General features: G+C 59.9%; 2 protein-coding genes across 6 annotated transcripts; one reads left to right on the top strand and one right to left on the bottom strand.

Moving 5' to 3' along the window:
- Positions 1 to 874: 874 nt before the first annotated feature.
- On the bottom strand, positions 875 to 23,030 carry POU6F1 (POU class 6 homeobox 1). Of its 5 annotated transcripts, none has more exons than XM_042796962.1 (13): positions 22,948 to 23,030; positions 21,787 to 21,856; positions 12,636 to 12,720; positions 9,733 to 9,829; positions 8,740 to 8,938; positions 6,841 to 6,962; positions 6,183 to 6,408; positions 5,240 to 5,475; positions 4,733 to 4,861; positions 4,355 to 4,573; positions 3,236 to 3,374; positions 2,746 to 2,920; positions 875 to 2,030 (listed from the first exon to the last, which is right to left on the bottom strand). In XM_042796962.1, the coding sequence occupies exons 4-13, from the start codon at positions 9,784 to 9,786 to the stop codon at positions 1,685 to 1,687; spliced, it is 1,845 nt and encodes a 614-aa protein (XP_042652896.1). In that variant the 5' UTR covers positions 9,787 to 9,829; positions 12,636 to 12,720; positions 21,787 to 21,856; positions 22,948 to 23,030; the 3' UTR covers positions 875 to 1,684. The 5 variants fall into 5 exon arrangements, with proteins under 5 accessions (XP_042652896.1, XP_042652894.1, XP_042652895.1 ...); XM_042796960.1 differs by lacking the exon at positions 22,948 to 23,030 and adding an exon at positions 22,588 to 22,808; XM_042796961.1 differs by lacking the exons at positions 21,787 to 21,856; positions 22,948 to 23,030 and adding an exon at positions 17,453 to 17,618.
- Positions 23,031 to 23,236: 206 nt separating this feature from the next.
- On the top strand, positions 23,237 to 26,311 carry DAZAP2 (DAZ associated protein 2). The gene is made up of 4 exons (XM_032997492.2): positions 23,237 to 23,337; positions 24,400 to 24,521; positions 25,027 to 25,269; positions 25,969 to 26,311. Exons 1-4 carry the CDS (start codon positions 23,325 to 23,327, stop codon positions 26,095 to 26,097), a joined length of 507 nt encoding a protein of 168 aa, XP_032853383.1. The 5' UTR covers positions 23,237 to 23,324; the 3' UTR covers positions 26,098 to 26,311.
- Positions 26,312 to 26,774: the final 463 nt, after the last annotated feature.

Here is a 26,774-nt window from a genome sequence, read left to right as displayed (position 1 = left end):
GACCCCCTTCCAAGGAGCCTGACTACTCCTGGACACCCCCACCCAGGCCTACAGGCGCCCACGCCGGACCCTCACCCTCCGGGGACCCCCAAACTCCTCAGCGCTCCCCCCAACAGACCGCACCCCCGGGGGACCCCGGCCCGTGCTGACCCCCCCCTCCAGGGGCTGCACCCCCAGGGGACCCTCCAGCCCTCCCAAAGCCCTACGCACCCCTCGAGGGGCTGCCCCCCGGCCCCCAAGGGGGCTGGCTTAGCCCCAGGCCCCCTCAAAGGCCAAAGTGCCCCCCCCCCCCCCCCCACCGCGCACCCCGAGCCGCGGGCCCCGCAAGATGGAGGCGGTGGCGCCGCCAACCCCCCACCCCCCCCCGCCCCCGCTGGGGAGGTGGCTCCGCCCCTCCCGTCGCGCCCAGCCAATAGGAGCCGCGCGCCCCCGGGTGACGCGCGGCGGGCGATAGCCAATGGAGAGCTCCGCGCCGGCCCCGCCGCGCGGGGATTGGCCGGCGGGCGGGGCGCGAGCGGCGCAGCGGGAGGCGCTGGGGGCCCGTGCGGCGCCTCGGCGAGGGCGGCGGGTTCGCGTCCCGGCCCCGGCCCCGGCTCGGGCGTGCGCTGAGTTGCGGCGGGTCTCAGCCGGCGGCGCTTTCCTCCCTCCCCGGGGCTGCGGGGATCGACGTCGGCCCAGCTCCATCCCCGCAGGCGCTTCCCCCCACGCCCGGCTGCCGGGGCCGTGGGAAGCCGCGGCAGGGTGCCAAGAGCAGCCCTCCCTCCGCGTCCCCCAGCGTTTGGGACCGGGCAGGGTGAGCAGGGACGTCGTCCCCCCCCCCCCCCCCCTTTCCCCCTCCTCCCACCGCCCCCCCGGAAAAAAGCGGAAAGGAAAAGAAAAAAGAAAAATACTGTTTATTTCACACCACTACATCAAGTGCATCAGTCTGCCGTGTCCCCCACAGGGTGGCCCGGCGTCCCCTCCCGTCCCCCCCAACATCCTCCCCTCCAGTCGTCACCTCCCCCCACCGCTGCTCGGGCAGGAGGGGGTGAGGGATGGAGCCCCCCCTAACCCGCCTGACCCCCAGGCTGGGGGGGGGGGGGGGGCGGGCAGGGAGGAGGTGCTGCCTCCGTTATGGGGTTCGCCCCCTCCCCAAGCCCCCCTGGGACAGTGGGGATCCCAGTGATGTCCCCGGCCCCCACCCACGGCAACGTCCCCACGGTGGGGGGGTCGCACGAAGAAGTCCCTTGTGCTGGCGGGGAGGAGGCAGGGGACTGCCAAAAATCAAAGTGGGGGTGAAACTGAACTGGGGTTTACCCCTAGCGACCCATGACACTACCTCAGAAACACGGGAAAACGGCCAAAAAATGAAAATCACTCTTTTTTTTTTTTTTTGGGGGGGGGGGGGGGGGAGTAACGCCACTTGGGGGGCAGGAGAGGCGGTGCGTGCTGGCCAGGGGGTCCATCACCATGCACGTTACAGGCAGGAGGAGGCATGTGGCAGGCGTGACACCCGACACGAACACGCTTAGGTCATGTGTGATGTGAAGAAAGGGGGACAGACACACGGACACACCTACGGGCACGGTGGGGGTGGTGGAGACCCCAGCACCCACCGCGGGGCCGGGGGACGAAGTCGGTGGCAAAAGTGCTGATGGCAGGAGGCCGGGGTGGGCACCGGGGGGAGGGCGTCCCCGTCCCCGGTTCAGGGGATCTGAAAGACGTTGAGTTTACTGGTGTTTTTGAGGGTCTGCCGGCGGTTGCAGAACCAGACGCGGACGACTTCGCGGTCGTAGTTGAGCTCCTTGGCGATCTCGGTGATCTCCTGGCCCGTGGGCAAGGCGTTCTTCTCGAAGTAGGCGTTGAGAGCCTCGATGGCCTGGGGGGTGAAGGAGGTACGGCGCTTCCGTTTTTTGGAGGGTTCCCCCCCAACAAATTCCATCAGGTTTTGTTGCCCCTCTTGGTTACGGAGCTCAGCTTCGCTCAGCCACTTCTCCAGCACCGGTTTCAGCTTCTGGGCGCTCTTGGGGGTGATGTCCAGCTTCTCAAACCTGCAGCAGGCACCGAGAAACCCTCAGGGACGCGGCGAGGATGGGGGGAGGACTGGGGGGGCACAGCTCCGGGGCAGGGCTGGGGGCACCGCTGCCTTCGGCGGGCGAGACCGCGGCAGGGAGTGACACCGCGGTGAGAAGCTTCGCGGGCAGCGACCCCCACCCCCCTTTTCCCCCCTTTTCCTCCTTGCCTCCGAGCTTCCTCCCTTTCCCTAATTTTCCTCTTCTCCAATTTTTCTCCATTTCTCCAATTCTTTCTCCCTTTCTCCAGCCTTCCTCCCTTCCTCCCATTTTGCTGTTGTACTCTAGTTCTCACTTTCTCCATTTTTCCTCCTTTTCTCTGATTTCCCCTCTCTTCTCCATTTTTCCTCCTTTTATCCATTTTCTTCCTTTTATTAATTTTTCCTTTTATCCATTTTTCCTCTTCTGTGACTCTCCTTTCCTCCCTTTCCCTAATTTTCCTCGTCTACTTTTCCTCCTTTTCTCCAACTTTCCTCCCTTTCTCCCGTTTTCCTTTTGCCTAATTTTCCTCCCTTCCTCCAATTTTCCTCCCTTCCTCCAACTTTCCTCCTTCAACTCCCTTTCCCTCCATTTCCCTTCCCTTCTCCAGTTTTCCTCCTTTCCCCCGATCTTCCCTCTTTTCTCCAACTTTACCGCCTCGCTCTAATTTTGCCCCCTTGCCCCGATTTGCCCTCAGGGACGCAGCCCCCGGTACCTGCAGATGGCCGACTGGCTGTAGGCAGGTCCCTCCGTGGCCGTCAGGGCCTGTCCCACCTGCGTCTGCGTCAGGCCGAGGGACAAGCGTCGGATCTTGAAGTTCTTGGCAAATTCCCGGATCTCCTCCAGGTTAATCCCATCCTCCTCCCCGCTGCTGTTGGGAGCCGGGGGCTCTGCCGGCGGAGGGGTGTGGGGGCTGCCGTGAAGCGGCCGTGGAGCCGCCCCTCTCCCCCCACAGCCCCCGTAAGGAGCGAGCCCTTCGTTAGGCTCCATAATGAACTCTGCGTGCCAGCGGTCATCCCCCAGGACCAAGGATGCAATCCTCTCCCCATCCCGGGGGGATTTGAGCTCCCGGCATCCCCCAGTTTCACACCCCCCCCCCCCCCCCCAGTATCTCCAGCATCCTCTCCCCACCCCAGGGCACCCCAGGCCCCCGTATCCCGCTCCTCGGGCGATCCCAGTCCCCCGTGTCTCCCGCTGTGACTCACTGGAGACCAGCTGGCTGACGGTGGGGGTCTCTGAGCAGGTGATGGGGACGGGCGCTGAGGAAGCCTTCGCCGCCGGGGCAGGGCTCGCCATCACCACGGCTGGCTGGGAGAGAGCCGGGGCCGGCTGGATCGGCTGGACCTGGGGCAGAGGGGAGGGTCAGCACCCCCAGAGCAGGGGCTCCCCCTCTCCCAGCGCCACGGCCGCGCCGCTCCCCGCCCACCGGCTCCAGCCGCACGCTCGCAGGAGAGCGGCCACTGCATTGCTTGTGCTGACAGTGGGGGAGACAAGCTGGGACGGAGAGGGGACGCTGGAGACCACCCAGCTCCACGCTGGGAACGGGGCCACGACAATTCTGTACCGGGTTTGGGGCGTCCCACCACGTACACTTGGGGTCAACCAGCACCTCTGCTCGTGCTCGAGCTCCGTCACGTCCATCCCAGCTGGGAAATCTGGTGGGCACGGAGGGCAGGATGCCCCATGGGGCAGCTCTGCGGGGCAGGGGGGGACGCATCCCAAAGATGCTGAGGGGCTCCCAAAGCAACGTGTCTGGGTCCCAAAGACGCTCTCGTGCCTCCAGAGCAAAGTGGCCAGGTTCCAGAAATGCTCATGTCCCCCCAAAGCAATGTGGCCGGGTCCTGGAGCAACATGGCTGGGTCCCAAAGATGCTTACATCCTTCCAAAACAACACGGCCGGGTCCCAAAGCAACCGCCACGTCCCAAGGATCCGCACACGCTTCCAGAGCAACATGGGCACATCCCAAAGCCACGCAGCCAGGTCTCAAAGACGCTCACGTCCTCCCAAAGCAATGTGACCACATCTCAAAGGTGCTCACATGCTCCCAAAGCCACGCGTCTGGGTCCCAGGGATGCTCGGGGTCTCCCAAAGCAGCATGGCCGGGTCCCAGAGCCACGCAGCTGGGTCCCAAAGACGCTCCCCGCGCTTCAGAAGCAACGTGGCTGCATCCCAAAGGTGCTGACGTGCTCCCAAAGCACCGGGGCCGGGTCCCAAAGCAGGGCAGCTGTGCCCCGAAGATGCTCCCGTGCTCCCACGGGCGCACAGCCGGGGAGGCTGCCAGCCCTTCGGCCGGGCGGCCGTCAGCCCCGTGCCCGTCGCTCACCTCGCTCTTGGCCGGGGGCTCGGGGGTGCCGGTTTTCTTGATGGCGGCCGCCTGGATGGCGCTGCCGGCCAGCGTGGCGATGACCTGGCCCTGGGCATTGAGCAGCAGCTGGGGCGTCACCGTCTGGACCTGCAGGTTCTGGGCCGGCAGAGCGGCCGGGGCAGGGCTGGCTGCCGCCATCCCGGGGGGGTTCACCACCCACGGCAGGGTCCCGATCACCTGGGCGGAGGGAGGAGAGCCAGGGCTGGGGGGGGGCTGCATCCTGCAAACACCCTTCCCCGGGGTGCGGGGAACACTGCCCGTGTCCGTCCCCTCCTTCCCCGGGAGAACCAGCCCCGGGGCGGGTTTGCAGGGGCAGGGCCCTCTCCCCAGCGGTACCTGGCCCTGGGCGTTGGTCAGGATCTGGCCCGTGATGCCCTGCACGCTGGAGATGGTGTTTGCGATCACGGGGGCGGCTGCCAAGGAGCCGAGGAGCTGGGTTTGGCCCCCGAGGGAAGCCGCGCTGATCTGCAGAGAACCAGAAGCCGGGGGTCAGAGACGTGGGCGGCACCCCAGGCCACCGTGTCCCCCCACGCAGAGCCGGCCACCCCCTTCCCCATGGCAGGGCGACTCCTGCCTCGCCACCGCGATGGGATGCAGTCCCTTGACGTCCTGAAATCCATCCTTTAGGTTCTGCCTAAAGCAAAGCTGCCCGCTCTGTTGCTCGTCGTCCGCCAGGGATGGGGAAACTGAGGCTGGGATCTTGCCCGATGGCTGAACCAGAGCGCTTTGTCCCCGGGGAGGCACGACTTCTCGTGGCTCTCCGTGGCCACGGAAGGCACCGGATAAAGGGGAGCGGGTGCCAAACTCGCCCGGCTCCGTGCCACGGTCTGCCAAGCTCCTTACTATGCCAGGGTTAAAGGCAAATCCGGCAGGTTGGATGGTGATCTGAGTCTGCGTCTCTAACGGCTTGGCCACGGGCGGCGTGGGCGCTGCGGCGGGCTGTGGCAGGATGGGGGGCTGGCCAGGCGCGGTGGGGAACACGCCGGGGGGCTGGAGGGGGGCCCGGGGCTGGACAGCAGCCTGCAGCGGCTGGGCAGGCTGCACCGGCGCGTGGATGGTTGTGTTCAGGACGGCGGCAGCTGCGAAGCGAAGAGACAGAGCGTGAGCCGAGGGGGAGACAGGGGCACGGGGGAGGCCCTGAGCTCAGCGTTCCCCCCGCTGCTCACTGTCCCTCCCAAAGGGAAGCGAACCACCAGGTGATTCGTCTCCGCACGCTCCTGGTATCGCCGCGAAAGGCCCCCCCGGCTCCCGTGTAACAGGCAGAGCTGAGCCCCTCCGCCGCAGCAGGACTCATCCTGCCCAGCCGGGGTGCCGGGTCTAACCCCAAGCAGGTGCTGCTGCCAGCACAGAGGGCAAAAGGGGCACCTCTGGGGTCCCATCGTCTCCCCTGCCTACGACTCACTCCTGGGACAGGCCCCTTCCCTTACGGGAGCTGAAGAGATGATTCCCTCTTACAGGGAGGGGCAGGAACCTGCCCGGGTCGCGGCCAGAGGGGCACTGATCCCCCCCCCAGCTCTCCTGCCCGCGGGCCTCCCCCCCTGCAGAACCACACCCAGAGCCCCACATCTAACCTGGGCCTCACAACCCACCCCCGCGCGCTGCCTTCCTCCCTGTCGCCATCCTCATCCTGCCCTCCCCTTCTCCCGCGCTCCCGGCACCTTTTACGCTCGGGGAGCCGCAAAATTAAACGCCGTTTCAGACCCCTCCTGCAGAGGATGGCCTGGACTCGGCACCAGCTGGAGGAGGATGATTTAAGGAGGCTACAGAGCAGAAGAGCACCAGTTACCTTGCAAATTGGCTATAGGCGGTTTGAAAATTCCCCCTGTAGGAGAAGCAGTCGTCAATCCGGGAAGGGCAGCGACCGTTGCTGTAGGAAATGTCCACACAGCCAGCCCCTGCTGACCTGCCACTTGACCTGCAATACTGATGGGGATAAGAAGAGGTTGAGTAACTGTCCCTGCTGGAACCATTACTCCTGTCACAACTGTTGCTAAGTTTTCCTGAGTCAAGACCTGCAAAAGTAAACAAGATTTAAAAAAGAACAAAAATCAACGCCACTGCAGATAGCATCAGCGGAGCATAAGTCTTTGCAAAGGGGCACATAGACCCGGAGCCAGGCGGCCCGGGGTCCCTCCCATCTCAGCAGCTGGGTTCCCAGCCCCCTCTCCATGGGGAGGCAGGGAGGGGGGATCCCCCCCCTCCCCGCAAACCGCCCGACGCGTCTCTGGCAGCACCTCAGCCGCACAAGGCCCTTGGCGAGGGTGCCAAGCAGAGGGGAACCGCCCTGGGTCGGGGCGCAGGTCCTACGCCCCGCGCCACGAGTGGTGGTCTCTGCCCTCGGGGTTTGCCTACAGCAAGCGGACGCCTCCCCGGGGGTCCCCGCCCTGCCCCCCCCCCCCCCCCCGCCCCGCTCCCGTCCCGCTCCGTGGGTGTGGGGTAGTTACCTGTGGGGTGGCCTGCAGGGCCAGTGGGGCCAACGTCTGCGGCTGCTGGCTGGTGGCGTGGCCGAAGGTGCCGACGGGGGGGACGGGGCTGGGGGACGCTCCAGCCGCCGGTTTGGCTTTGCCTGGGGAAGGGCAGAGGAGGGGGGGTTGGAGGGATGCTGCCGGTCGAGCGACAGCAGCTCGTCTGCGCAGAGGATGGGGGGCACCCAAATTAGACACCCCCAGGGAATGAACACCCCCCCACGGGTGCCCCGGGGCCCCACGGAGCCCCACGCATGCTGAGGAGCAGCGCTCTGCGTTCCCCAAGGTCACTGCCCAGGTTATGGGGTGCGCAGCAAGGGCATTTGGGGCTTCTTATGGGAGGTTTTGGGGAGGAGGAGGAGGGAGAAGGGAGAGATTTGGGTGGTCTGGGGAGGACCAAGTGTGTGAAATAGCGGGGTTAAGGGGATAAAAAGGAGCGGTCGCATGTGAGTGGTTGGCCGGGCTTTGGGCGCCTCTCGCGGGCTGTCAGATCTGGCAGGAGATATCTTCCCCCGCCAGCTGCTGGCTCCAAAATTAGCAGCAATTAAAGCGATGTCAGCCCCCAAAACATTCCCCCGCGAAGGGGGAGCTGGGAAGGGAAGGGACCGCGATCGTCCAGACAGCACCCAGCAGAGCTGGGGGTCCCCCACAGGCTGAGCTTCACTCGGCGTCTTTCAACCCTCCACGCAAAGTCACAGAATAGATTCATGTTTCTCAGTTATCATGAACATCCGAAAAAGAGGAAACTTTGCTCCTAATCCATATTTATTACTTGCAAAAGACTTACTTGTTTTTTGAGCAACATCTTGTATTTATTCTGCTCAACTTCTAATAATGGCAACTCTCGTGTATAAAATCCACTTAATCCTCTTCTATTTTTGTAAAAAGAAAAACACCCTTTTCCTGCCTTTTCCTTTGGCAGAAAAAAAAGTTTTACCAAATAAATACTTTTCTCAGCTAAGAGCCAGGCATTTCTCGGGTTTGGTTCCTTGCCCAGAAATAACTACAGGTCTGCAAGATTTAAAAAAGCTTTTTTTTTTTTTTTTTTTCTCCCAAATTCCCTACCAAACCCCATCACAGATAACATCCAGCACTTCCCAAACCGCAAAGACTGTGCTACGGGGCAGTGATGCTCTCAGGTCCAATGGGTTCTGTGCAGCCTGCGGTGCTTTTCCTCCCCTCCAGCCGCAGCAGCAGGATCAGAGCATCCCGCAGCACAGAGGGACCCTCGCCGCCTCCTCTTACCAACTGGCCTCAAGCAAGCTACGGTCCTGCCCACTTATTTTTTGGCAAAAACATGGGGATCTGGTTGTGCTCGGAACACAGCACCGAGGTGAGAACCAGAGAAAAGTCCTATTAATTAATAAAGCACAAGAGTGGCAGGAGAGGGGACGGGACAGAGGTGCTGGCACGCGGACTTGGGATGGACCTGCGGGGAGATTGGGGTGCTGGCCAAAAAGCAGCGAGGGGTAAAGCAGGGTCTCCCTGAAGGCTTATTTCCAGAGCTGCATTCCCGTGCAAGAAGGGATGCACCCGCAGCGAGCTCAGCACCCCAGAGCAGATCAGGGCGAGAGGGAGAAGAAACCCAAACCTGGCTGCAGGAAAACTGAGCTCCCCAACCAAACACCTCATCGACAAACCTCCTCCCTGTTTCAAGCACGTGCCTGAGGGCTCTCCTGGGCGCAGGATCCTTTTCCCCATCGGCTCCCCCAGCAGGAACCGGTTTTGCCAACTCCTGCCCCGGGCTGGCGCAGGGATGCTGCGGAGCTCACCCTCCCGGCTCCCACCCCGCGGCCCGGAGCCCAGCTTTGCTCACAGGGCTGCACGGCCCAGGGGCAGCCCCCCAGGAACCGCCCCGGGAACGGGGGGGGTGCTTACCGGCCGCCTCCCCGCTGCATGAGCTCTGGGTGCTGGGGGGGATGTCCTCTCTGCCCGCGTGGCCGGTCTCTCTCGGGGAGCCCCGCGCTGCCTCTCCCGGAGGTATCTCCGAGGCTTTCCGGTCCTCCTCGGCCGGCAGCGGGGTGTCCACGCCGACCTCCAGCACTCGGATGGTTTCATGGCTGGACATGACAATAACCTGCAAACGTGCCCCAAAACGTCCATCAGCTCCGGGTGCCCAGCCCCACAGCGGTGTCCCCCCGCCCGCGTGCCACAGCGCAGAGCGAAGCAGCTTCCCCTGCCCCACAGGACACGTCCTAAGGCGAGCCTTACAACCAAGCAAGCTGAGCCCAGCCCAGCCCCTCGAGGAGGGACGGATGGGGGGGATCGCAGCCCTCCCGGCACCTCGCTGCTTCTGTTAATCAGCAGTCCCCGGGCCCCGACAACCCCAGCTCTGCACACATCGGCGGCCGACACCTTCAGCAGGTAAAACACCGCTGCCAGTGGCCACAGCACCCCTGGCAGAGCCAGCACCACCGCACCCGCAGCTCCAGAGCAAGCGCTGATCTACAGCTCCATGGGTCTGACCCAGGGCCGGGCGAGCCCTCTGAATCACAGCTCGCCTTCCCCCGTGTCAGGGAGACACAGGGTGTGACGAGTTCCCCCGCCAGCTCTGCCGTGGCTGCAGGCAGCCAAACCCCCGAGCGAAGATCTCTCGCGAAGAGCGAGGCTGCGGGATGAGGACCTCGCGCCTCCCCTGCAGCGTTAAACCCAAGATGAAGCAGCCGAGCTCCAAAAGACGGGGCTGAACGTCTGCATGCCCGAACGTGGGGGCAACCGGGGTGGAGATGAGGGCAGGGCAGGAGTGAGGAGGTCTCTCGCCCCGTGCTGGGGCGCGCAGTGGGGCTCCGGCCCCCCCCTCCCGACCCCGCTGGCCCTCGCGGTGGCGGGGGGCGAAGGGGTGCGGCGGGGTGGAGCTGGCGACGCCCGTACCTGCTCGTTGACTGTCAGCGAGGCCTCCTGGGGCGGCACGGCTTCGGTGTCCATGGTGTCCCGGCGAAGGTGGGAGAGGGCTCAGACCTTCCACATGCTGCAAGAAAGGGACACGGGAGGGGCTTTCACTGACCCAGGGAGTGGCTCGGGGGTCACACGCTGGCTTGGGCCGGGGTGCGGGGCAAACTGGCCTCTCCCCCCGCCTCCCCTGTTCCTCTCCAGCTCTACCACCCACCTCTCCCCCTCTGCGCTGAGCCCCGCTGCGACCCAGGGCGGTGCAGGGCTTGCTAACGCCCTCCTGCCCCGTCCCGCGGGGATGCGCGCTCCTCCCCGGGGGGGGCTTGGTGTCTCGGGTACCTCCCACCACCTCCCGTCGTCTTGGCAAAGGGGTCACAGACGTGGGGCAGCGTAACTTATTGTGTGAGCAGCAAGCGGACAAGCTACAGCGGAAGGGAAGGGTTACTGCAAGGGCCAGGCCTTTCCCTGTCTCCTCTCTCTTTAGGAGGTGAGGATGCAATTCCCACAGCTCCCGTTGAACACCCCGAAAACACAGGCACGGACGACGTGGAGCCACCTGTGCCTCCTACGTGAAGCCCTGAGCGGGTCCCCAAAGTCTCCACGTGATGCTTTGCAGCTCTCCCAAGCCCCCGACACTGGCTGCAAGAAGTAGGAGAGTCAATTTGCCCTTTCCTGAGGGGACCTAAATTGATGGGGATACTTCATCAAGCCGGTGAAATGAGTCGTTCACGGAGGGAAGGGGCTCGGCACACCTGTTGGAAGGCAACTCTTCCTCTTCCAGCACCCTTCATTAACTCGTTTGGTCACGTATTGTCCCCTCGCTGCCTTGCAGAAGCGTAATTGCCTTTATAAAAGGCTTATGAATTTTTTATTAGGGATGTCTCAGGGATGCATTTAACTGGCCAGCCTGGATGACATTCAGAATTACTCGATGCACGTGTGAAGGTGTCCTTGTTTGTGTAACTGCTGGGGAGCCTGGGGGCACGTTGACGCTGGTAGGAGCGGCCAGACCCCAGCTCTCCCTGCCCGAGCTGTCCCAAAACGCCGGGCAGCGTCTGCTCACCCCCTCCCAGTGCCAACCCCCCGTGCCAACCCCCCGCCCTGGGCCTGATCCTGGCCCTGCCCCACGAGGGACGCTGGCATCGCACGGGCCAGCCAGCTCGGCAAAGCTGGGAGGAGGCAGAGTCTCCCTAGGCTCACAACTCATCCAAAAGGGAATTTCAGCCCCAAACTTGTGTTAGCGCTTTTCATCCATTAAATCTGATCCAATCCGGTGCGGTGCGGGCACCCCCGGCTGCTCTGCTCCGCTGTGATACATCGGCCTGTCACGTCAGCCCGGGGGGCACTTCCAGGATCCAGCAAACACCTCCCGGCACTGTTTTACAAGCCCTTTATCGTTTCCCACTGTCTCAGAAGCCACCAGGCTCCTGCTGAGGCCACCAAACGTGTCCTGAGCCGGAGCCGGCATTTGTATGCGATTAGTAAACATAGTTATTCGGATCCTGTTGATCCAAAGGGGCCTAAATTGAATTAAGACTCAAATTCTCATTTGATGCTCAACAGGGGCTGTGCATCTAATTCCCTTAGGCTGGTTTTTGTACACACCGCTTGTTATTTATTATTTGCGGTGAAGTGATGCTTGGGGTCCCAGCAGAGACAGAGCTATTCCCTTCGTCAGCCGCTTGCCCCAGCTCTCCCCCTTCCTTGGCCCTGCCGGGCTCAACCCAAAAATTCATGCAGGACCCAGAACCAGTCCCGCTGTCAGATTCAGCGAGGACTTTTAGAGCAGCCAGTGCCTGATCTCCAGTAGCTGCTGTGAATTTTTAAACCTGGCCTTAGCTTTAGAGCAGACAAACACCTTGGGATGCCGGTGCACAGTTTAATTAACAATTTATTCTAGTGCAACAGAGAACAGAGCAAGGGACAAGCGAGTGGCTTACGCAGGCAGCTGGCATTATTAAAAGTTAATGAGCTCTCCAGCAGCCATAGCCTGGCAAATGGTGAGGGAGCTGGAGCAAGCAGTGTCCGTGCTGTCTGCACGGGGCAGACAGTGCAGGCAAGCCAGCAAAAAAGAGGTGCAAAGTATCCCGCTGCAAAAAGAGCGAGGAAGGGAAGGAAAACACTCCAGAGCAGCCTTCTGAACTTCTCTAGAGAGCAGCCGGCAATGGGGAGGGTTGCTGGGGGTATGGGGGGGCTCTGACCCTACGTCCTGATGAATTCACCCCACGGGGCGTGATCCGCTGGCTCCAGGCAGCTGCTATACATCCCTTTATCCTCCCCCGGCACCACCAGACCGCGCTGGCCCGGCTGGATCCCGGCACCAGCCCTCGGGGCTTGGCGAACGAGGAGCAGCTCCCCGGCACCTCCTGGCAGCTTCCTCCTACACCTGAGCCCGGACGAGGAGGGAAAGCCTCCTGCGCTCGCCCCAGAACCTCCCTGCCACCACCACCGCCCCAGGGACCCCCCCAGCCCCCCTCCAGGCCTGTGGCATCGGGCTCTCCCTGAACGCGGGTCCCCGAGCCCGAAGGGGGATCCCAGAGGGGCAGGCGGGGGCACGGTGACCGCGGGCCGCAAGCGAAGCAGGGCCTCGAGGGCTGCTCGGGCTGCGGGGAGACCCTCCCCGCACAGCCGGCACGTCCAGACCCCCCCCCGGGACCCTGCGGCCACGGCAGCGCGGTGTGGGGAGCCGGGCTGCTGTGGGGCACCCGAGGGACTGCCGTGGGGCACCCGAGGGACTGCCGCGGGGCACCCGAGGGACTGCCGTGGGGCACCCGAGGGACTGCCGTGGGGCACCCGAGGGACTGCTGTGGGGCACCCGAGGGACTGCTGTGGGGCACCCGAGGGACTGCCGCGGCCCCGGCCAGGGCGGCAGCCCCCGTACTCACTGCTTGCGCCGGGGCGAAGGGACCCTCCTGGCAGGGGACGGGGCGGCGGCTGCGTCCCGCGGGGCAGCGGCACTCCAGGTTTGAGCTGTAGGGAGAGAAAAACCAGAGCGGTCGCCGTCCGAGCTCTGCCGGCTCCCGCGCTCCCGGAACGCAGCGAAGAGCGACGGGACCCCCCGCACCAGCTCCCGGCCAGGGGACAACGCAGGGGCATCTCCACCCTCACAAGTCAATTCCCCCTCGTTGCTCCCCATCGCTGCCAAGGGGCAGAGGAGCTCTGGGAACTGGAGCTCCACCAGTGAGCTGCCCCTAAAGCCTGTGGCACCGGAAAGTTAATGCGCGTGTTGGCTCTTCTTGGAGCCTCGGAGCTTGCCGGCGTGAGGAGCACCGGACGCCCCCGCAAGCGTCACCCTCACCCACCCCAGCCCGAGTCACAAAGCCTCTCTCAGAACTGCAGATTCATTCCAGCACAACCGGAGTGGCAAAAGGCTCAGCAGGGCTTAATATCCCTGCTCTGACCACTGTACTTATCTCCCTGAGAGCCACAGACCCGCTCAGGCCTGCCCCGCGGGGGAAGATTCAAACAACGTGGACAGAAGAGGAGAGAGATTTTTTTCTCGATGCCGTGCAAAGAGACCAATTAGTGCGCTAGACGATTAAACAGACATTTCATAATGTCAGGCTTGATGCAGATTGGCGGCGTGCTTCGGATTTCGGAGCGGGCTGCTTCTCCTGTAGCAGACGTTCGGCAGGTCGGCAGTACCATTTCATTTCATTTCTTCACACTTTTTTTTTTTTTTTTTTTTTTTTGCAATTAATGGGACAAATAATTTGTCCAGATGGTGGTGTTAAGTGCACACAGCAAGAAGACAGCCATTTCGCAACAGATGGCGGCAAGGAAATGAAATGCACAAAATAATAATAATAATAATATTTAAAAAAAAAAAAAAAAGAAGGCGGGGGGGAAAAAAGGGAAGGATAATTTAGGATGCTCTGAGTCTCGCTGTGAATATAATTGCCGTGTTAATTACAAGTGTTGATGAGTCAGAGATGTAGCCACTTGGATCCCAAGTGGGTGGAAATCTAAGTTTGAACAAACTTGCCACAGGTGAGAAACCCTAAGAGGTTAATTAAACCTGCTCCGTGCAGAAGACATTTTGGACACGGCTACAGCTCGCTAATTACTCGCTGTCATTATCCTGGATGAATTCCTCTGGATGGACTTGGATCCCAGGCTGAGGAGTCTGAAGGCTCCCTAAGCAGATACCAGCTTCGGGCAGGCGAGCCCTCACAGCCGTGCCGGCACCGGCTCCTGCCCCGAGGCGGGTTTGCACACTCACACCCCCCGGGGCAGGCGTGCAGATGCCCGCAGGGGTACGGCCACCCCGCCAGCGCCCCGCACAGCCGCCGCTGGCGCACGGGGGGCAGCTCCGGGCTGCGGGCCGGCGCCCCGGAAACGAAGCGTGACGGTAGCAACGCAGCCCCCAGCACCCCTCGCCACGTCTCACCAGCGCGCGATTTTTCCACCGCGCGCAGAGCAGGAGGATCCAGGCTGGAAATGATGCCACCATCAGGAATTATTTTTCAAAGCGTATTTATTTCCAGGTGTCACGGTGGCGGAGACCTGGACCCATGCGCGCCCAAGCAGTTTGCGAGGTTTTTTTCCCTCCTCACCAATCAGCTTCCCTCTTAAAATGCCTTTTGACCCTTCTAAACTTTATCGCTTTTAAGCCTTTACTGCGTTTACTGATGGGGAAACTGAGGCAGGGGATGAGATGCGACACGTTGCTGCCAGCAGACCTCGAAACCATCCATCTCCAACAAAGCCACGTGTCCTGGGGCTGCCTGGCGAGCATCCCTGCACCTGAGCTCACCCTCCACAAGCCGGGGGGGAAAAAAAAAAACAGGTGTTTTCTTCTGGTGGGAAAGGAGCTGAACCAGCCAACCCCAACATCTGAGTCAAAACCTTTCCAGTAAGCAATTAAATGATGTACATCTAATCTCTAGCCCATTTCCCCCCCGTTCCTTCGGCTCTGCACCAAAGCCCTTGGCCTGGTACCACCGCAGGGCTTCGGGTCCAGGCGCAGGACTGCGGACAGAGGCTGTAGGGCCCCGCTGAGCCGTTTTACAGCCAGCTGTGAAATTCCTGAAGATCAGGGCTGTAAGGGAAAGCTGGTGGCATCTGTAGTGACGGGATGGTAAATTTTTAAGACAGAGGATTTTTTTCCGCTGGGAGGCTTTTGGAGGAGACTTGGCAGCTCCCCAGTGTTCCTCATCCAGCGTTGAGACATCTTCACACCTGGAAAACCTCGGGCCAGGGCTGGGGCCACTGAATCCCAAAGGAGAATCAGGGAAAAATCATCTACCGGCCCAACTCATCTTCCAACACCAGCGAAAAGGTGCAGCCGAGGCCACCCCGGTGTGACCATAGAGCTTATCAAGCAAATTGAGGGGCTACGTTGAGCCCGGACGCGTGGCCATGGGGAGCCTCCCAGGGCAGGAGCCAGCTCGGGAATCTGCACTGGCAGAGGAAATGTTGCTGCTGACATGTAGCGGGCGCTCCCCAGCCTGGATTCCGTCGGAGCGATGCAAACAGCTCGGGAGCGGGAGGTGGGGAGGTTGGTTGACACTGATTTGGCCCCAGGCTGTGTAAAGCTGCCAGGGACGAGCCCTGGTGCAAGCGCAGCGCGCTCCGGCACCCCAATCCCAAACAGAAGTACAGGTGATCTTTCAATCGCTTCATCGGAGCGGCTGCTGCCCAGGCCAGCGAGAGGAAGAACCCAGCGGAGGGTCGCAAACCCTGCTTGAAGAAAGGGGGAAAATCCAAAACCAGCTGACCAGGCTTTCCTGTCAGTTTGGTGGTTTAACTCCGTTATTTGCAACATCTTCTTTGCACCATTAAAGAGAAACATTTTTCTCCTGGCCTTGGCATGGTTCTTTTCACAAATGGGAAGATGCACGGGAGCCTGGCGTGCGGCATCCCGCTCTGCTACCACCAGACTGCGCGGCCTTGGTTGAATCTCTTCATCTTTTGCTTTGCTTCCCACCTTCACAGGGTTTGGGGGGCAAATGCCCGATCCTGCCTGTGTGGCCGTGGCGATGGCGAGGGGGGGGGGTTCCCCTCTTCGCTGCCTGTTTGCAGTGCAAACCCTGGCTGTCTGGTCCCACCAGCTGCTGCGCGGTGCCCGGCACAGGGAGCGGCCAGATCGGCTTACGGTGACTTCCCAGGAATCTGCTCCTTTCTCCGGAGAGACAGGGAAGTATTTTTATTCCTGCTACACATAGAGGAGATGACGGGATTTGGTTCACCTCCCAAGGTCATGCCAGAGGAGCGTGGCAAAACCAGGAGCAGATTTCGGATCTCCCAAGCTGGGGCGCTCGGAGCTCCCATCTGCCTCCCCCGAAACAGCACCCGGAGCATCAATCACCCCCTGTCCTGCCAGCACCCCGGGACTGGAAGCCACCTCGAGGGTCCAGGACACCTCAGAGGGACAACACGGCTAGTTTGGGGGGCACAGGACCCCCGCACTGAGCCTACGGTCTCATGAAATGCAATGTGGGGGGCAGTGCTCTGTCTCTCTGCCCCTTTAGGGGCTTTTAAAGTGGGGTTCACCAGCTGAAGACCAAGCCTGACCCTGAGACGGCTGCAGGGGACAGGTCTAAGGTGGGGGGCAGCCCCTCCGCTCCCTCCCCATGGAGGGGAGAAAACGCAGCTCCTCCATGGCATTTCTCTCCCTCCCGGATGGTCAGGATCCACCGCACCCCACAGGGTCCCCTCCATCCCCTGTGCTGTCGCACCTCTGCCAGCCAGGGCTCTGCAGCACCCAGGGAAGGTCCCCCCCACCCCCAAACACAAACTGAGGGGCTCAGGGTGGCCGTGGGAGCTGGCCCTGGGGAAGTGACCCCCCTGCAGGGGCGCACAGTCCCCCCAAACCCGCGCAGCGCCCCATGCCCTGCTCCACACTGTGCCAGAGCACCCCAAAACGCCCTTGTGCCCCCCCAGCTCTACTCTCCATCCACCCCTTCAGCTGCAGCAGCCGCCCCCCTGGGGCTCTGCTCACCCCCTGGAGCGCCTGAGCACCCAAAATCCCTGCCTGGCACCTGCACCCCCCAGCACCACACCCCAAGGGCAGGGCTGCTCCCTCCTCTCCCACGCCGGGGGGTCTCTTTGCCCTCCCGCTGCAGGACACCAACACTGTCCTGTCCTGCCCGCCCCCGCACTCTCAATTCCCAGCCCTGTTTCTCCTCTCCCGTACCCCAAATCCCATCTCCCACAGCTCCCAATTTCTCCTGCCCCCCCCCACCCCACCCCTCCCCAGGGCAGTCGCCCCCTTTCCCTGCCCCGGGGCTCGCCAGCCCCCTCTTTCCCCCTTTCCTGGACACCCCCAGCCCCCGGGTCCCCCCAGGGACCCCCCCCAGCCGTGGTCTCCCCTGGCACCCCCTAATCCAACCCCCCCCCCAATCAGGTGCCCCCCATTTGCATCCCCACTCTTAGCGTGTGCGCGTCCCCAGTTCTCCCGGATTCACCACCCCCCCAAAACCCACTTGACCGCCCCCCCCCCCCCAAACCCCACCGACTTGCCTTCCCCCCCCCCCCCCCAACCCCAGGCATTCCCCCCACCCCCCCACCCCAGCACTGCACCCCTCTCGCCGCCGTTTTCCCCTCCGCGCCGGTTTCCCGCCACCCCACCCCCCCCCCCCCGCACTATCACTCTTTATCATAAATATATAAATTATGCTAATTACGGCATTGCATATTCACCGCGGCGGGGCCCACCGCCCCCCGCCCGGCCCCAGCCCCGCTCCGGCCCCGCACTCACCGCGCTGCCGGGGCCGGGCGCTCGCCGGGGGGACGGGGGGGGGATCCGCGCCGCTCCGCGCTCCTCCGCGCCTTCCCCTCTGCCGGGGAATAATTAAAAATTCATCTCACAGCGGCGGCGGCGGCGGCACAAAGGGGAGGGAGGCAGCGAGGGGGGCGGCGGGAGGCGGGGAGCGGCCCCGGGACCCCCGGCCCCGTAGCCGGGGGGGGGGGAAGGTTTTTGGGGCGGGGGGGAAGGATGGGTTGTGGGGTGTTTTTTTGCCGTGGGGTTGAGTGGGTTGTTTTGTTTGGTTTTTTTTTTTTCCTGCTCCGGGGGGATTTTTTAGCTGCTGCGTCATGAACATAATTTATGCGCAGGCCTTTGCCGCATCCGCGGGGCTGCCGCGCTGCCCGCCGCCGCCGGGGGCGCACGGGGCCCCCCACCCCCGGACCAGAGCCCCCCCCGAGCCCCCAGCACCCAGATCCCCCAGCTCCCTGACGCAGACAACCCCCAAACCCCAAAGTCTGAGCCCCGAGACCCCCGAAACAGAGACTCCCCAGACCCCAAAGCCGGAGCCCCCCAAGCCAGAAACCCACCTCAGTCCCCCGAACCAGAGGCCCCTCCAGACCCAAGACCCCCCCAAGTCAGAGCTCCCCAGCCCCGAGATCCCCAGCCTTGATGTGTCTCCAGCTCCCAGCTCTGAGACCCCTAAACCAAAGCCTCCCCCCCACCAGTCGCAGCCCCCAGACGCTGAAACCAGAGCCCCCCCTAAACCTTAAAGCCAGAGTCCCCTCCAGCTCCAAGATCCCCTCTCCAGCCCCCCAACCCCCAAGTTAGAGTCCCCTCTAGCTCCGAGACCCCCAAAGTCAGAGCTCCACAGCTTGAGGCTCCCCAGAACCAGAGCCCACCCTTCCCAGCTCAGAGTTCGTCAAATTCAAAGTTCCCAAACCGGGAGCCCCCCAGCTCACAGCCCCCCAGACCTCCCGAGAGGGGCCCTCTAGACCCTACTGGTAATTTTGGTTTCCAGGCGTGATCGCAGACACCTGGACGAGGCACGCTGCTCGTGCATTAGTGCTGCTGCCCGGGACTCGTCTGCCAGCTCGGAGGGGCTTTTTTTTTTTCTGTTGTGGACAGAAGGAGGGAGTGAGGAAACAAGCACCATAAAGGGAACTCAGGTGCAACTTTAACCTTGTCACTGTGTAATTAAAAGAAGGAAGAAAACTATTTCTGTAATTGCAAAGCTCATTAGAAGTGCAGGTGCAATTCTGCTGCTTTTCAAGCCAACTTATGGACCAATTATAGCTTGTTTGGAATCATTAAAAAGAGAGGAAGCAGAGTATATTATTATCTTGCATTCTATATCTTTTACAATTTTAAAATTGTAACTTGCTTCTTATCTCCAGGCAGGAAAAAAGGAGGGGAAAAAAGGACAAAACCTCCAACGTAACATCTCTGTTATTGGCACCTCTTAAAAACAAGCATGGCTTGATAAAGCCGAATTATTTTTATTTCCTTCCCATCCCTATTAGCTGGAAAGAGCTGCACCATCCATCTTTCTCTGCAGAAAAAGCTAATGGACTAATTTAAATCCTTGCCTTATAACACACCTTTTCCGAGTTCATTATAAGATATTCACAGCCCACTCCCCACAGCGCTCTCCTGACCATCCGTGAGGGAATATGTTCATTGGCACGGACGTAACGGGCATCCCTGCCAGAAGAGTGCAAGTACCACGTGCGGTGCCTCCGAGGCTACAGCCGTCCCACGTCCTCCCCGGCGCGCACAGGAAGGTTTCTGGAATTAACGTCACTTAGACCAGCCTAGCCTCTTAGTACCAACTTAATATGATAATATTTAGTGCTGATTAGCACCTACCACTGCAGCCTACGCTCAGATTCAACAGGAATTAAGTGAGTGCTTAACGTCTGGCAGAGGTTAACGCTGAGGCACGAATATTAACAAATACGCAGCCAGTGCTGACCACATTTTCATTAATAATCAAATTAGATATGTTAAAGCATCTTCGCCCGAGTACAGCTGTTATTTGAGACTGCAGTGCAATTCTGCTGAGAGCCTGGTTTGCATATGCTGTACTGTGATTATGAATATTTAAATACTTCCATCTAGTTGAATTTCAGACTCATTTACATACATTGGCATATTGGTTAATATAAAGCATATGGGGAAAAGGGTGCATGGTGCATTTTTAATTTTTCTTGAAGAGGAACTGATTTTATGAGTGCTGAAAAGCTTTTTTTTCTTCAGGAAAAAAGCTTGTTTGGAGGGGGGTGGGATTTTTAATTAATTAACTGTTTGACAGGAGTAGCTGGCAAAACTAAAATGCTGACTGCAAGAATGTGTCCTTTGTTCCAGAGCTTGCTCTGCTGGTGAGAACTCTTGGTAGGTGACCAAATTAATATTGCAGCTTTCTTGTCCGCGCTTCTTTCGCTGACTTGGCTGCTCTGATCACACACAGCGATGGGTCAGAGGAGGGTTTGCACCTGACCCTGCAGTTTCTGGCACATCTGATTTGCTGTGGAAAGGTTTCCAGCCCTGCAAGGAACATATATGCCACAAAGCAGCTCATTCCAGCTGTTCCAAGAACTTAAAACAGCTGAAAGTGCAGGAAAAAGTGAGCCAGGACTTTATTTTGTCTCCCATGCTGCAAAGCAGCTCCCAACTTCCCTGAACCTGAGCTTAAGCGTGTCCTTTTTAAAGACTGCAGGGGGGTTTGATGCCCGCTTGTTGGTGCTGCAATAGATCCGGCCTCTGCCACGCCTTTCCCCTTAAAGCTGGAAACAGGCTCTAAAATTTCCATGGGATTTTTTAGGCCACTTTGTGGCATCAGAAGAAATCTAGTCCTGGCAAAACAAAGGACAGAACCCCCTCGATTTCAGCAGTGCGAGGAGGAAGGAGGGCATTTTCCCTAGGTGGAAGATACCATCCAGTAATTAACAACTTATTATTTTTATGTAATTAATTATAGCCTTACACCCATAGGGTGCTCTCTGCCTTGAAGTACCTCTCAATTCTGATCACTCACATGAGTAAAGTTTCACAAACTTGCTTGCAAGGCCACTGATACCAGCTGAATTTTTACTACTACTTTATTTTTGCTACTTTAAGTAGCAAACAATGGGTATTATCCCAGCCAGCTGTGCTCCTAATCAGGGTTTAGTAACCCCGTGTTGTGTAAATAAGGACTTTCAGCACGGGCCCTTCGCTCGCCCAAAAATGCAGACTCGGCCATTTACGCTTTTATCTGGTTTGCGTGTTATCGGCGTGGTGCTGACGGCGTGCCAGGCTCTTTGCAGACCGTCCCCCTTTGCCTTTCAGAAGCGCCCGGCGTGGGAAGCAAAGTCCACTGGCACACAGCCAGGCATCCAGAAACTGCCTCAACTTTCCCAGGTTTCCATTTCGGGGCCGCACAGAGCAAGACAACCCATGAGCTGATTCTTCAGAGCTTTTGATGTTTACTGGAGTTTTTTTCCTCTTGGAGTCCCATGAGGACCTTAAAGGAGGTAATCGGTGATAAAAATACAAATAAAAAGAATCCCAAGGGATTTGAAGGCAGGTATCTTCTGAAGAGCCTGGCTCCACCGAAAGGAAACGCTTTCTCCTTGCCTTTCCCACCTTACATAGCGTTTCTACTCCTCCTTTGCAAAGTTTTCTGTATAACAATAAGAGGAGAGTGGAAGAAGGCACAAAGCCGGGTCTGAAGCCAGGAGCTGCTGAACAGGCTCAAGCCTGAGCCGTTCCCGTGAGCTCTGGGGCTTTGCGGGGCTGGGTTTGTGAAGACATCTGGGCTCAGTCCCTCAGAAATCGCCTTCCCCTTCCTGGAGGTGCTCTCTCCTTCTCCCCTTCCCTTACTTCCACCACGCCTAACTACAGCCCACCTCACTGCATGTTTCCGTGGGCAGATTTCAAGACATCTTCTGTCCCACTTTAAAGGGTAAATTTTTAATTTTTTTGTTTTACTGTTCCTTTACAGTTGCAAGGTGAAGAACATTTTCTAGGCATGAATTATTGATGAAGCCCTCCCAGGCACACCAGCCAATGTGCATATTCATCAGGCAGCTGGTACATTATTCATGAGAAGTTCACTTAAATAGGGAAGAGAACAATGATAATGTTGATTGAGATGCCTGAAAATGAGCTTGAAAAACAGAGTTGTGCCCTCAAACTCTGGCCAAAAAGCAGCCTGAAAGTTTATTGAAATCACAAAAAAAAAAAAAGGGGGGGGGGAATTGTACACTTTAAGGGGGTATCTTCATTGTGGTCCTTTTATTGCCATCCATATACATTATTTTTTTTAAACAAGACTTTACACATGGAACTACTAGATTGCATCATACCTTCTCCATGCACAGCTCCAGACCTCCGACCGCGCCTTCTGCTGGCATGTTGATCTTCAGCAGGCGACACCTGCAACAGATTTTTATAACAGTATTTAGACCCCATAACTCATCCCAAATTCATCAAAGATTGTCACAAAAAACCCCTCACTCTCCTCCTTTAACCCCATGATGTTTTTAAGCTGAGGTAGGTGCTGCAGCTTTGAACGGAGCTGGTATTAAGAGTGGGGACTGCCCGCTCTTCCAAACGCAGCCCTAAATACAAGGCACAAGAATACCTGAATCAAAGAGGTGTTTTATTTCCGTAAATCTACTGAGGTCTCTCCTGTGCTGCTGCTGGATGAAGGGGAGCAGGGGCCAGAACAAACCTGAGAAATGCACACGCCTGCCCCAATCTTCAGCTTTTTGGCAGTGTTTTAGCTACGCTTAGGACAAGAAGGGCAGACCAAGGTCCCTTTGGAAAGGAACCCGTTCTTTATGCACCAGCCGTGCGTTGGGGCAAGACCACACTAAAGCCAGTGGGTCCCACAGCAGGACGTTGCCCCCCAAAAGGAGGGTCTCTAGGGGCTCCCTGCTGCAGGGGGGCAGAAGAAGTGGTCCTGTGGAGAGACCCAGGAAGGACTCGGGGCTTGTAACAACAACCACAAGGACTCGGTTTAGAAGAACCAACATAACCGGGAGCCGAGGCTGCAGTCACCAACTGTTAGCACAGTCACTGTGCTAACGAGCAGCTCTGCCTGCTGATGCTTCACACAGTCCTTAAGGCTTAATTAAGCTTAACAATATTTGGAGGCTACCAACCCTTTCCATTGATCTTTTATGCATGAACTCCGAGGCAGCTCCTTTCACTGGGTGCAATTCAAGAGGAAGCAGGGGGAGAGCCGGGGGGCTCCCTCACCCACCAGTTTCCCCAGTGCTGTCCCAGGCCCTGGGAAGGCTCTTGCCTGACAGGCCAGGCAGCTGGGCTGGGGCCCCCCACGGGCCTGGAAGGGCACCCCCACCCCCCTGGACCCTGCTTACGGTCCCCCCTCAATGCTGGGGCCGGGGTGGGGGACATCTCCCCCCCCGCCCAGGGGCCTCCTCTCAGGTTTAGCCCCCACCCCGGGCTCTGCCTGCACCCCTCAGCCCCCCTGGGGACCCCGCCACTGCACCGGGCCCTACCTGCTGACCCCCCAAGATCCTGCTCAAGCCCCCCCCCCCCCGAACCTACTTAGGGGTCCCACCCAGAGCCTCGCTTAACGCTCCTGCCACCTCAGCCCGGGGGAACCCCCGACCCGACCCGACCCGACCCTCCCCCCACATCGTCACCCCCTGAGCCTCGCGGCCCCTTTAAGAGCGCGCGGCCCCACCCCGCGCGCGCGATGACGCCACCGGCGCGCGCCTGCGCGCGGCCCCCCTCCCCGCTTCCTGCCCCGCCCCTTGCCCCCCCCCCCCCCCCCCCCCCCGCAGCGCCGCGGTGACACCGAGCAGGCAGCGCGCGGCGCGGGCAGAGCGGGAGCCGCCGCCGCCGGAGCCAGCGCCGCCGCCCCGCCGCCGCCATGAACGGCAAAGGCAAGGCCCGGGGGGCGCCCCCCGCCCCCCGATTTTACTGGCAGCACCCCCTCCCTGCCCCCCCCCCCCCCCCCCACCTCCGCGGCCCGGGACGCGGCGCCTTTAAGGGCGGCGCCGCAGCGCGTGACCGCGCGAGCGGGCTGGGGCCGCGCGGCCAATGGGAGCGGGGCGGGGGGGCGGGCGCGCGGGTCGCCATGGCGCCGCGCTCCTCGGCCCGGCCCTTAACCCTGTGAATGCCGAGCGCCTGGGGTGGGGGGGACGTCCCTCCCGTGACGTCAGGGGTCCCCGTTTTATGCGGGGAGTGCGGTCCGAGGTGGGGGAGACCCCCCCTTGCTGACGTAAGGGGATCCCCCGGATGACGTAAGGGGGACCCCAGTAAGGCGTCCGTGGGAGCTGCAGTGAGAGGGACCCCCCACGCGTGCCGCCATTTGATTGGGGGGGGGGGGGGCGCTGAGGTGAGGGAGACCCCTCCGCTGACGTAGGGGATCCCCCAGGTGATGTCAGAAAGCACCCCATTTTATGGCTGGGTGCGGGAGACCCCCTGGGTGATGTCAAGGGGGGGGGAGACCCCCCACGGGTGACGTAATGGGGACCCGTGGGGGTGGGAAGAGCCCCTACCCCGCGGGGGGTGGGGGGCAGGTATCGAGTCTGGTTTGTTTTGGTTTCGATTTAAGAATTTGTGAGTCTGAGCTCTGGCTACAGCCCAGAATCGTTTCTGGTTGGTTGGGTTTTGGTTGGGTTTTGTGTTCGTTTTTTTTTTTTTTTTTTTTTTTTTTCCCTCCTGGGTTTCCTGCCTTCTGGCTCCTAGTTCCGTCAAAGGATATTTTAACTCGGTTTTGGTTTTGCCGAGGTCTGGGCAGGGATGGGGGGGGGGGGGTCGATTGCCCAGGCAATACTGGGAGTTAACTGTGCGTGGATACTTCTAGGGCTGATCCTCCCTTCTGCTCCCCTGGTAGTTGAAAACCAGGGCTTTCCAAAAAAAAAAAAAAACAAAACCAAAACTCATCAGCATCGCGGCTGGCTTCATTTCCCCTTCGGGCTGAATTCTCATCTTTCTTGCAGGACAGTATCCCGCCCAGCCGTCCTACCCTGTCCAGTCCCCCGCCAACCCGGCCGTGTACCCGCAGACCGTGCCCCTTCCGCAGCCGCCGCCCTACACAGATGCGCCTCCTGCTTATTCCGAGGTAGGACGGACGCTTCTCCGGAGGCTTTCTTTTCTTCTGGAGCCCCTACCCCGCTTCCCCTTAAAAACAAATCTCTGAATATAGCTGCATTTTATTTTTTTTTTTTTTGCTGTCTGGAGGATTTGTTTGCTGCTCGTATGACTGGGCAGTGGTTGGTCCCTGGATTCTCTTTTACGAGATCTGAATCATCCACTCAAAGTGACCGACGGTCAAAGCTTCCCCTTAAGATGACAAATTTAGCTCACCTGTAGCGGTAAAACACATCTACAATAATCTCTCTTAGTTGGATTCTTGCAGGCAGCGGGGGGAAAACTGTCTCCAACAGTGGGAAAAATGACCTTTTACCACACCCCAAAGCAAACGCTCAGGGAAGAGGGTTCCCTTGTGCAAGCAGGAGGGTGAAAGTCCGTGCTGGGGATTGTGCTTTGACAGCAAGACTGAATAAACAACGGGGTGTGGGGAATTACAGGTCTCTAAACTGGCTTGCGTGGCTTTTTTCTCCCAGCTTTACCGTCCCAGCTTCGTGCCTCTGGGGGCTGCCACCGTTCCTACCATGTCTGCGGCGTACCCGGGCGCTTCCGTCTTCCTGCCCGTGGCCCAGTCTGTGGCCGTGGGGCCGCTCGGCTCGTCGGTCCCGATGGCGTATTACCCCGTGGGACCGGTTTATCCTCCGGGCTCGACCGTCCTTGTCGAAGGTGGCTTTGATGCTGGAGCAAGGTTCGGAGCTGGTGGCACAGCCAGCATCCCTGTAAGTATAAATGCACCCCCAGAGCCCTGCGTGCTGCAGCACTAGGGGTTTGTAGACAGTGGTAGGGGAGAAGATATCTTTTGTCTTCTGAGAAAAACGTATTTCTTACCCAATCCATCATTTGGGAGAATAGGCTCCCACTGCCATGATGAGAGTTTGCTGTCTCTGGCCAACCTGTGGCTCTGGTGCCGTCTTGGCTTGCTGCTGGTTCTGGCTCACAGCAAAACCATTGTGTGGCCAGTGCTAGCCCTGATTTGGCTTGGAGGCCACGGTGTGATGTGCTTCGAGGGGAGGTGACCCAGCAGGGCTGCTTAGCTTCCTGACTCTCCCTGGCCCCAAGTGCAGGCTTGGCCTTTATCCGTGCTGTGGTGGAGCTGTGGGGGGTTCCTGCTTTCTGCCCATGGCTCACGGCCCCGTGAGGGTCTTGTTCCACAGCTCCCAGGCTCCTCTGCCTGGGCAAAAAACCAGGGTCAGCCGCATGGGCTGCGGGCTCCAAAAAGAGGGAGGAGGGCACAGAAGAGGAACCGAGCGTTTCCCGTCAGCTCCTGGGCTGTGTCGCTCAGTCTGTGCTTGGTGGCAGGTGACAGGGACATCGACTGGGAGCTGTCTGGGTCCCTGCAGCCCACGGTGGCTTTGTGCCAGCTCCTATCGTGGCACTGACCTCAGCTATCTATCCCCCCCCTCCGCTCTGTCTTCCAGCCCCCCCCTCCTGGCTGTCCCCCCAACGCTGCCCAGCTGGCTGTAATGCAGGGAGCCAACGTCTTGGTGACGCAACGGAAGGGAAACTTCTTCCTGGGAGGCTCAGATGGCGGCTACACTATCTGGTGAAGAAGGGAGGGGAAAGGGGGGAGAGGGGGGGCTACATTTGTGTAAGGAAAGACATCACATACTGTCAGCACTTCTCACGATGTAACTGCTTTAGTCCATATTAACCTGAAGTTGCAGATTAGACACACAGCGGTGAGGTGTCTTCCTGGTTTGGTGCCCGGCCCTGCAGGCACTTTCAAGCGAAACAAGAAACCCTGTTGATGATAGCGGGGAGGGGGGGGGATTAGTTCGCGAAATGAATGTGAGCTCAGCAGCCCTGCCTCTTCCTTTCATTTCGCTGGGGCAATACCGCAGTGCTGAGCTTTCATTAGTCGGCCGCCTGCCCCCCGGCTCTGGGGAGGGCGCGGGCGCGGACCCGGTTTCGCCCTGCCCTCGCGCCCCGCGCCGGCCCCGGGGCCGCAGCCGCCTGCGCTTCCCTTCCACCGAAGCCAAGGTGCTGGCTAGAAAAGCGAGGCTAACTTCGCTTCCCAGTGGCAGGGGGGGCACCTTGGCGCTTCTTCCTTCCTGACCTCCCCTAGAACGGATCCCTGGAAGCGCTCCGTGCTCACATTCGCCCGTCGTTTTCCCCCAGGAAGGTATGCAGCTGGCGTGTATCATGGGATTTTTTTTATACACTCCAAGAAATCTTGGATTTCTTTGCACATTAGATCTAATCAAAGCCATGCTTTGGTGCCAGA

This window comes from Tyto alba, unplaced genomic scaffold (assembly GCF_018691265.1).
Source record: "Tyto alba isolate M040663 unplaced genomic scaffold, T.alba_DEE_v4.0 Super-Scaffold_23, whole genome shotgun sequence".
Classification (NCBI taxonomy): domain Eukaryota; kingdom Metazoa; phylum Chordata; class Aves; order Strigiformes; family Tytonidae; genus Tyto; species Tyto alba.
This window is presented reverse-complemented; position numbering and strand designations above follow the sequence as displayed.

What these genes read in the sequence shown, in the direction of transcription:
- POU6F1 (XM_042796962.1), bottom strand. Translation starts at nt 9,786, where the DNA reads ATGGACACCGAAGCCGTGCCGCCCCAGGAGGCCTCGCTGACAGTCAAC. An exon ending in ATGCAGCGGGGAGGCGGCCG is followed by an intron (nt 6,963 to 8,739) that starts GTAAGCACCCCC and finishes GCCCTTCCCCAG; the next exon opens with GCAAAGCCAAACCGGCGGCT. An exon ending in TGACCAACGCCCAGGGCCAG is followed by an intron (nt 4,574 to 4,732) that starts GTACCGCTGGGG and finishes CCCTCCGCCCAG; the next exon opens with GTGATCGGGACCCTGCCGTG.
- DAZAP2 (XM_032997492.2), top strand. An exon ending in CGCCTCCTGCTTATTCCGAG is followed by an intron (nt 24,522 to 25,026) that starts GTAGGACGGACG and finishes TTTTTCTCCCAG; the next exon opens with CTTTACCGTCCCAGCTTCGT. An exon ending in GTGGCACAGCCAGCATCCCT is followed by an intron (nt 25,270 to 25,968) that starts GTAAGTATAAAT and finishes TCTGTCTTCCAG; the next exon opens with CCCCCCCCTCCTGGCTGTCC.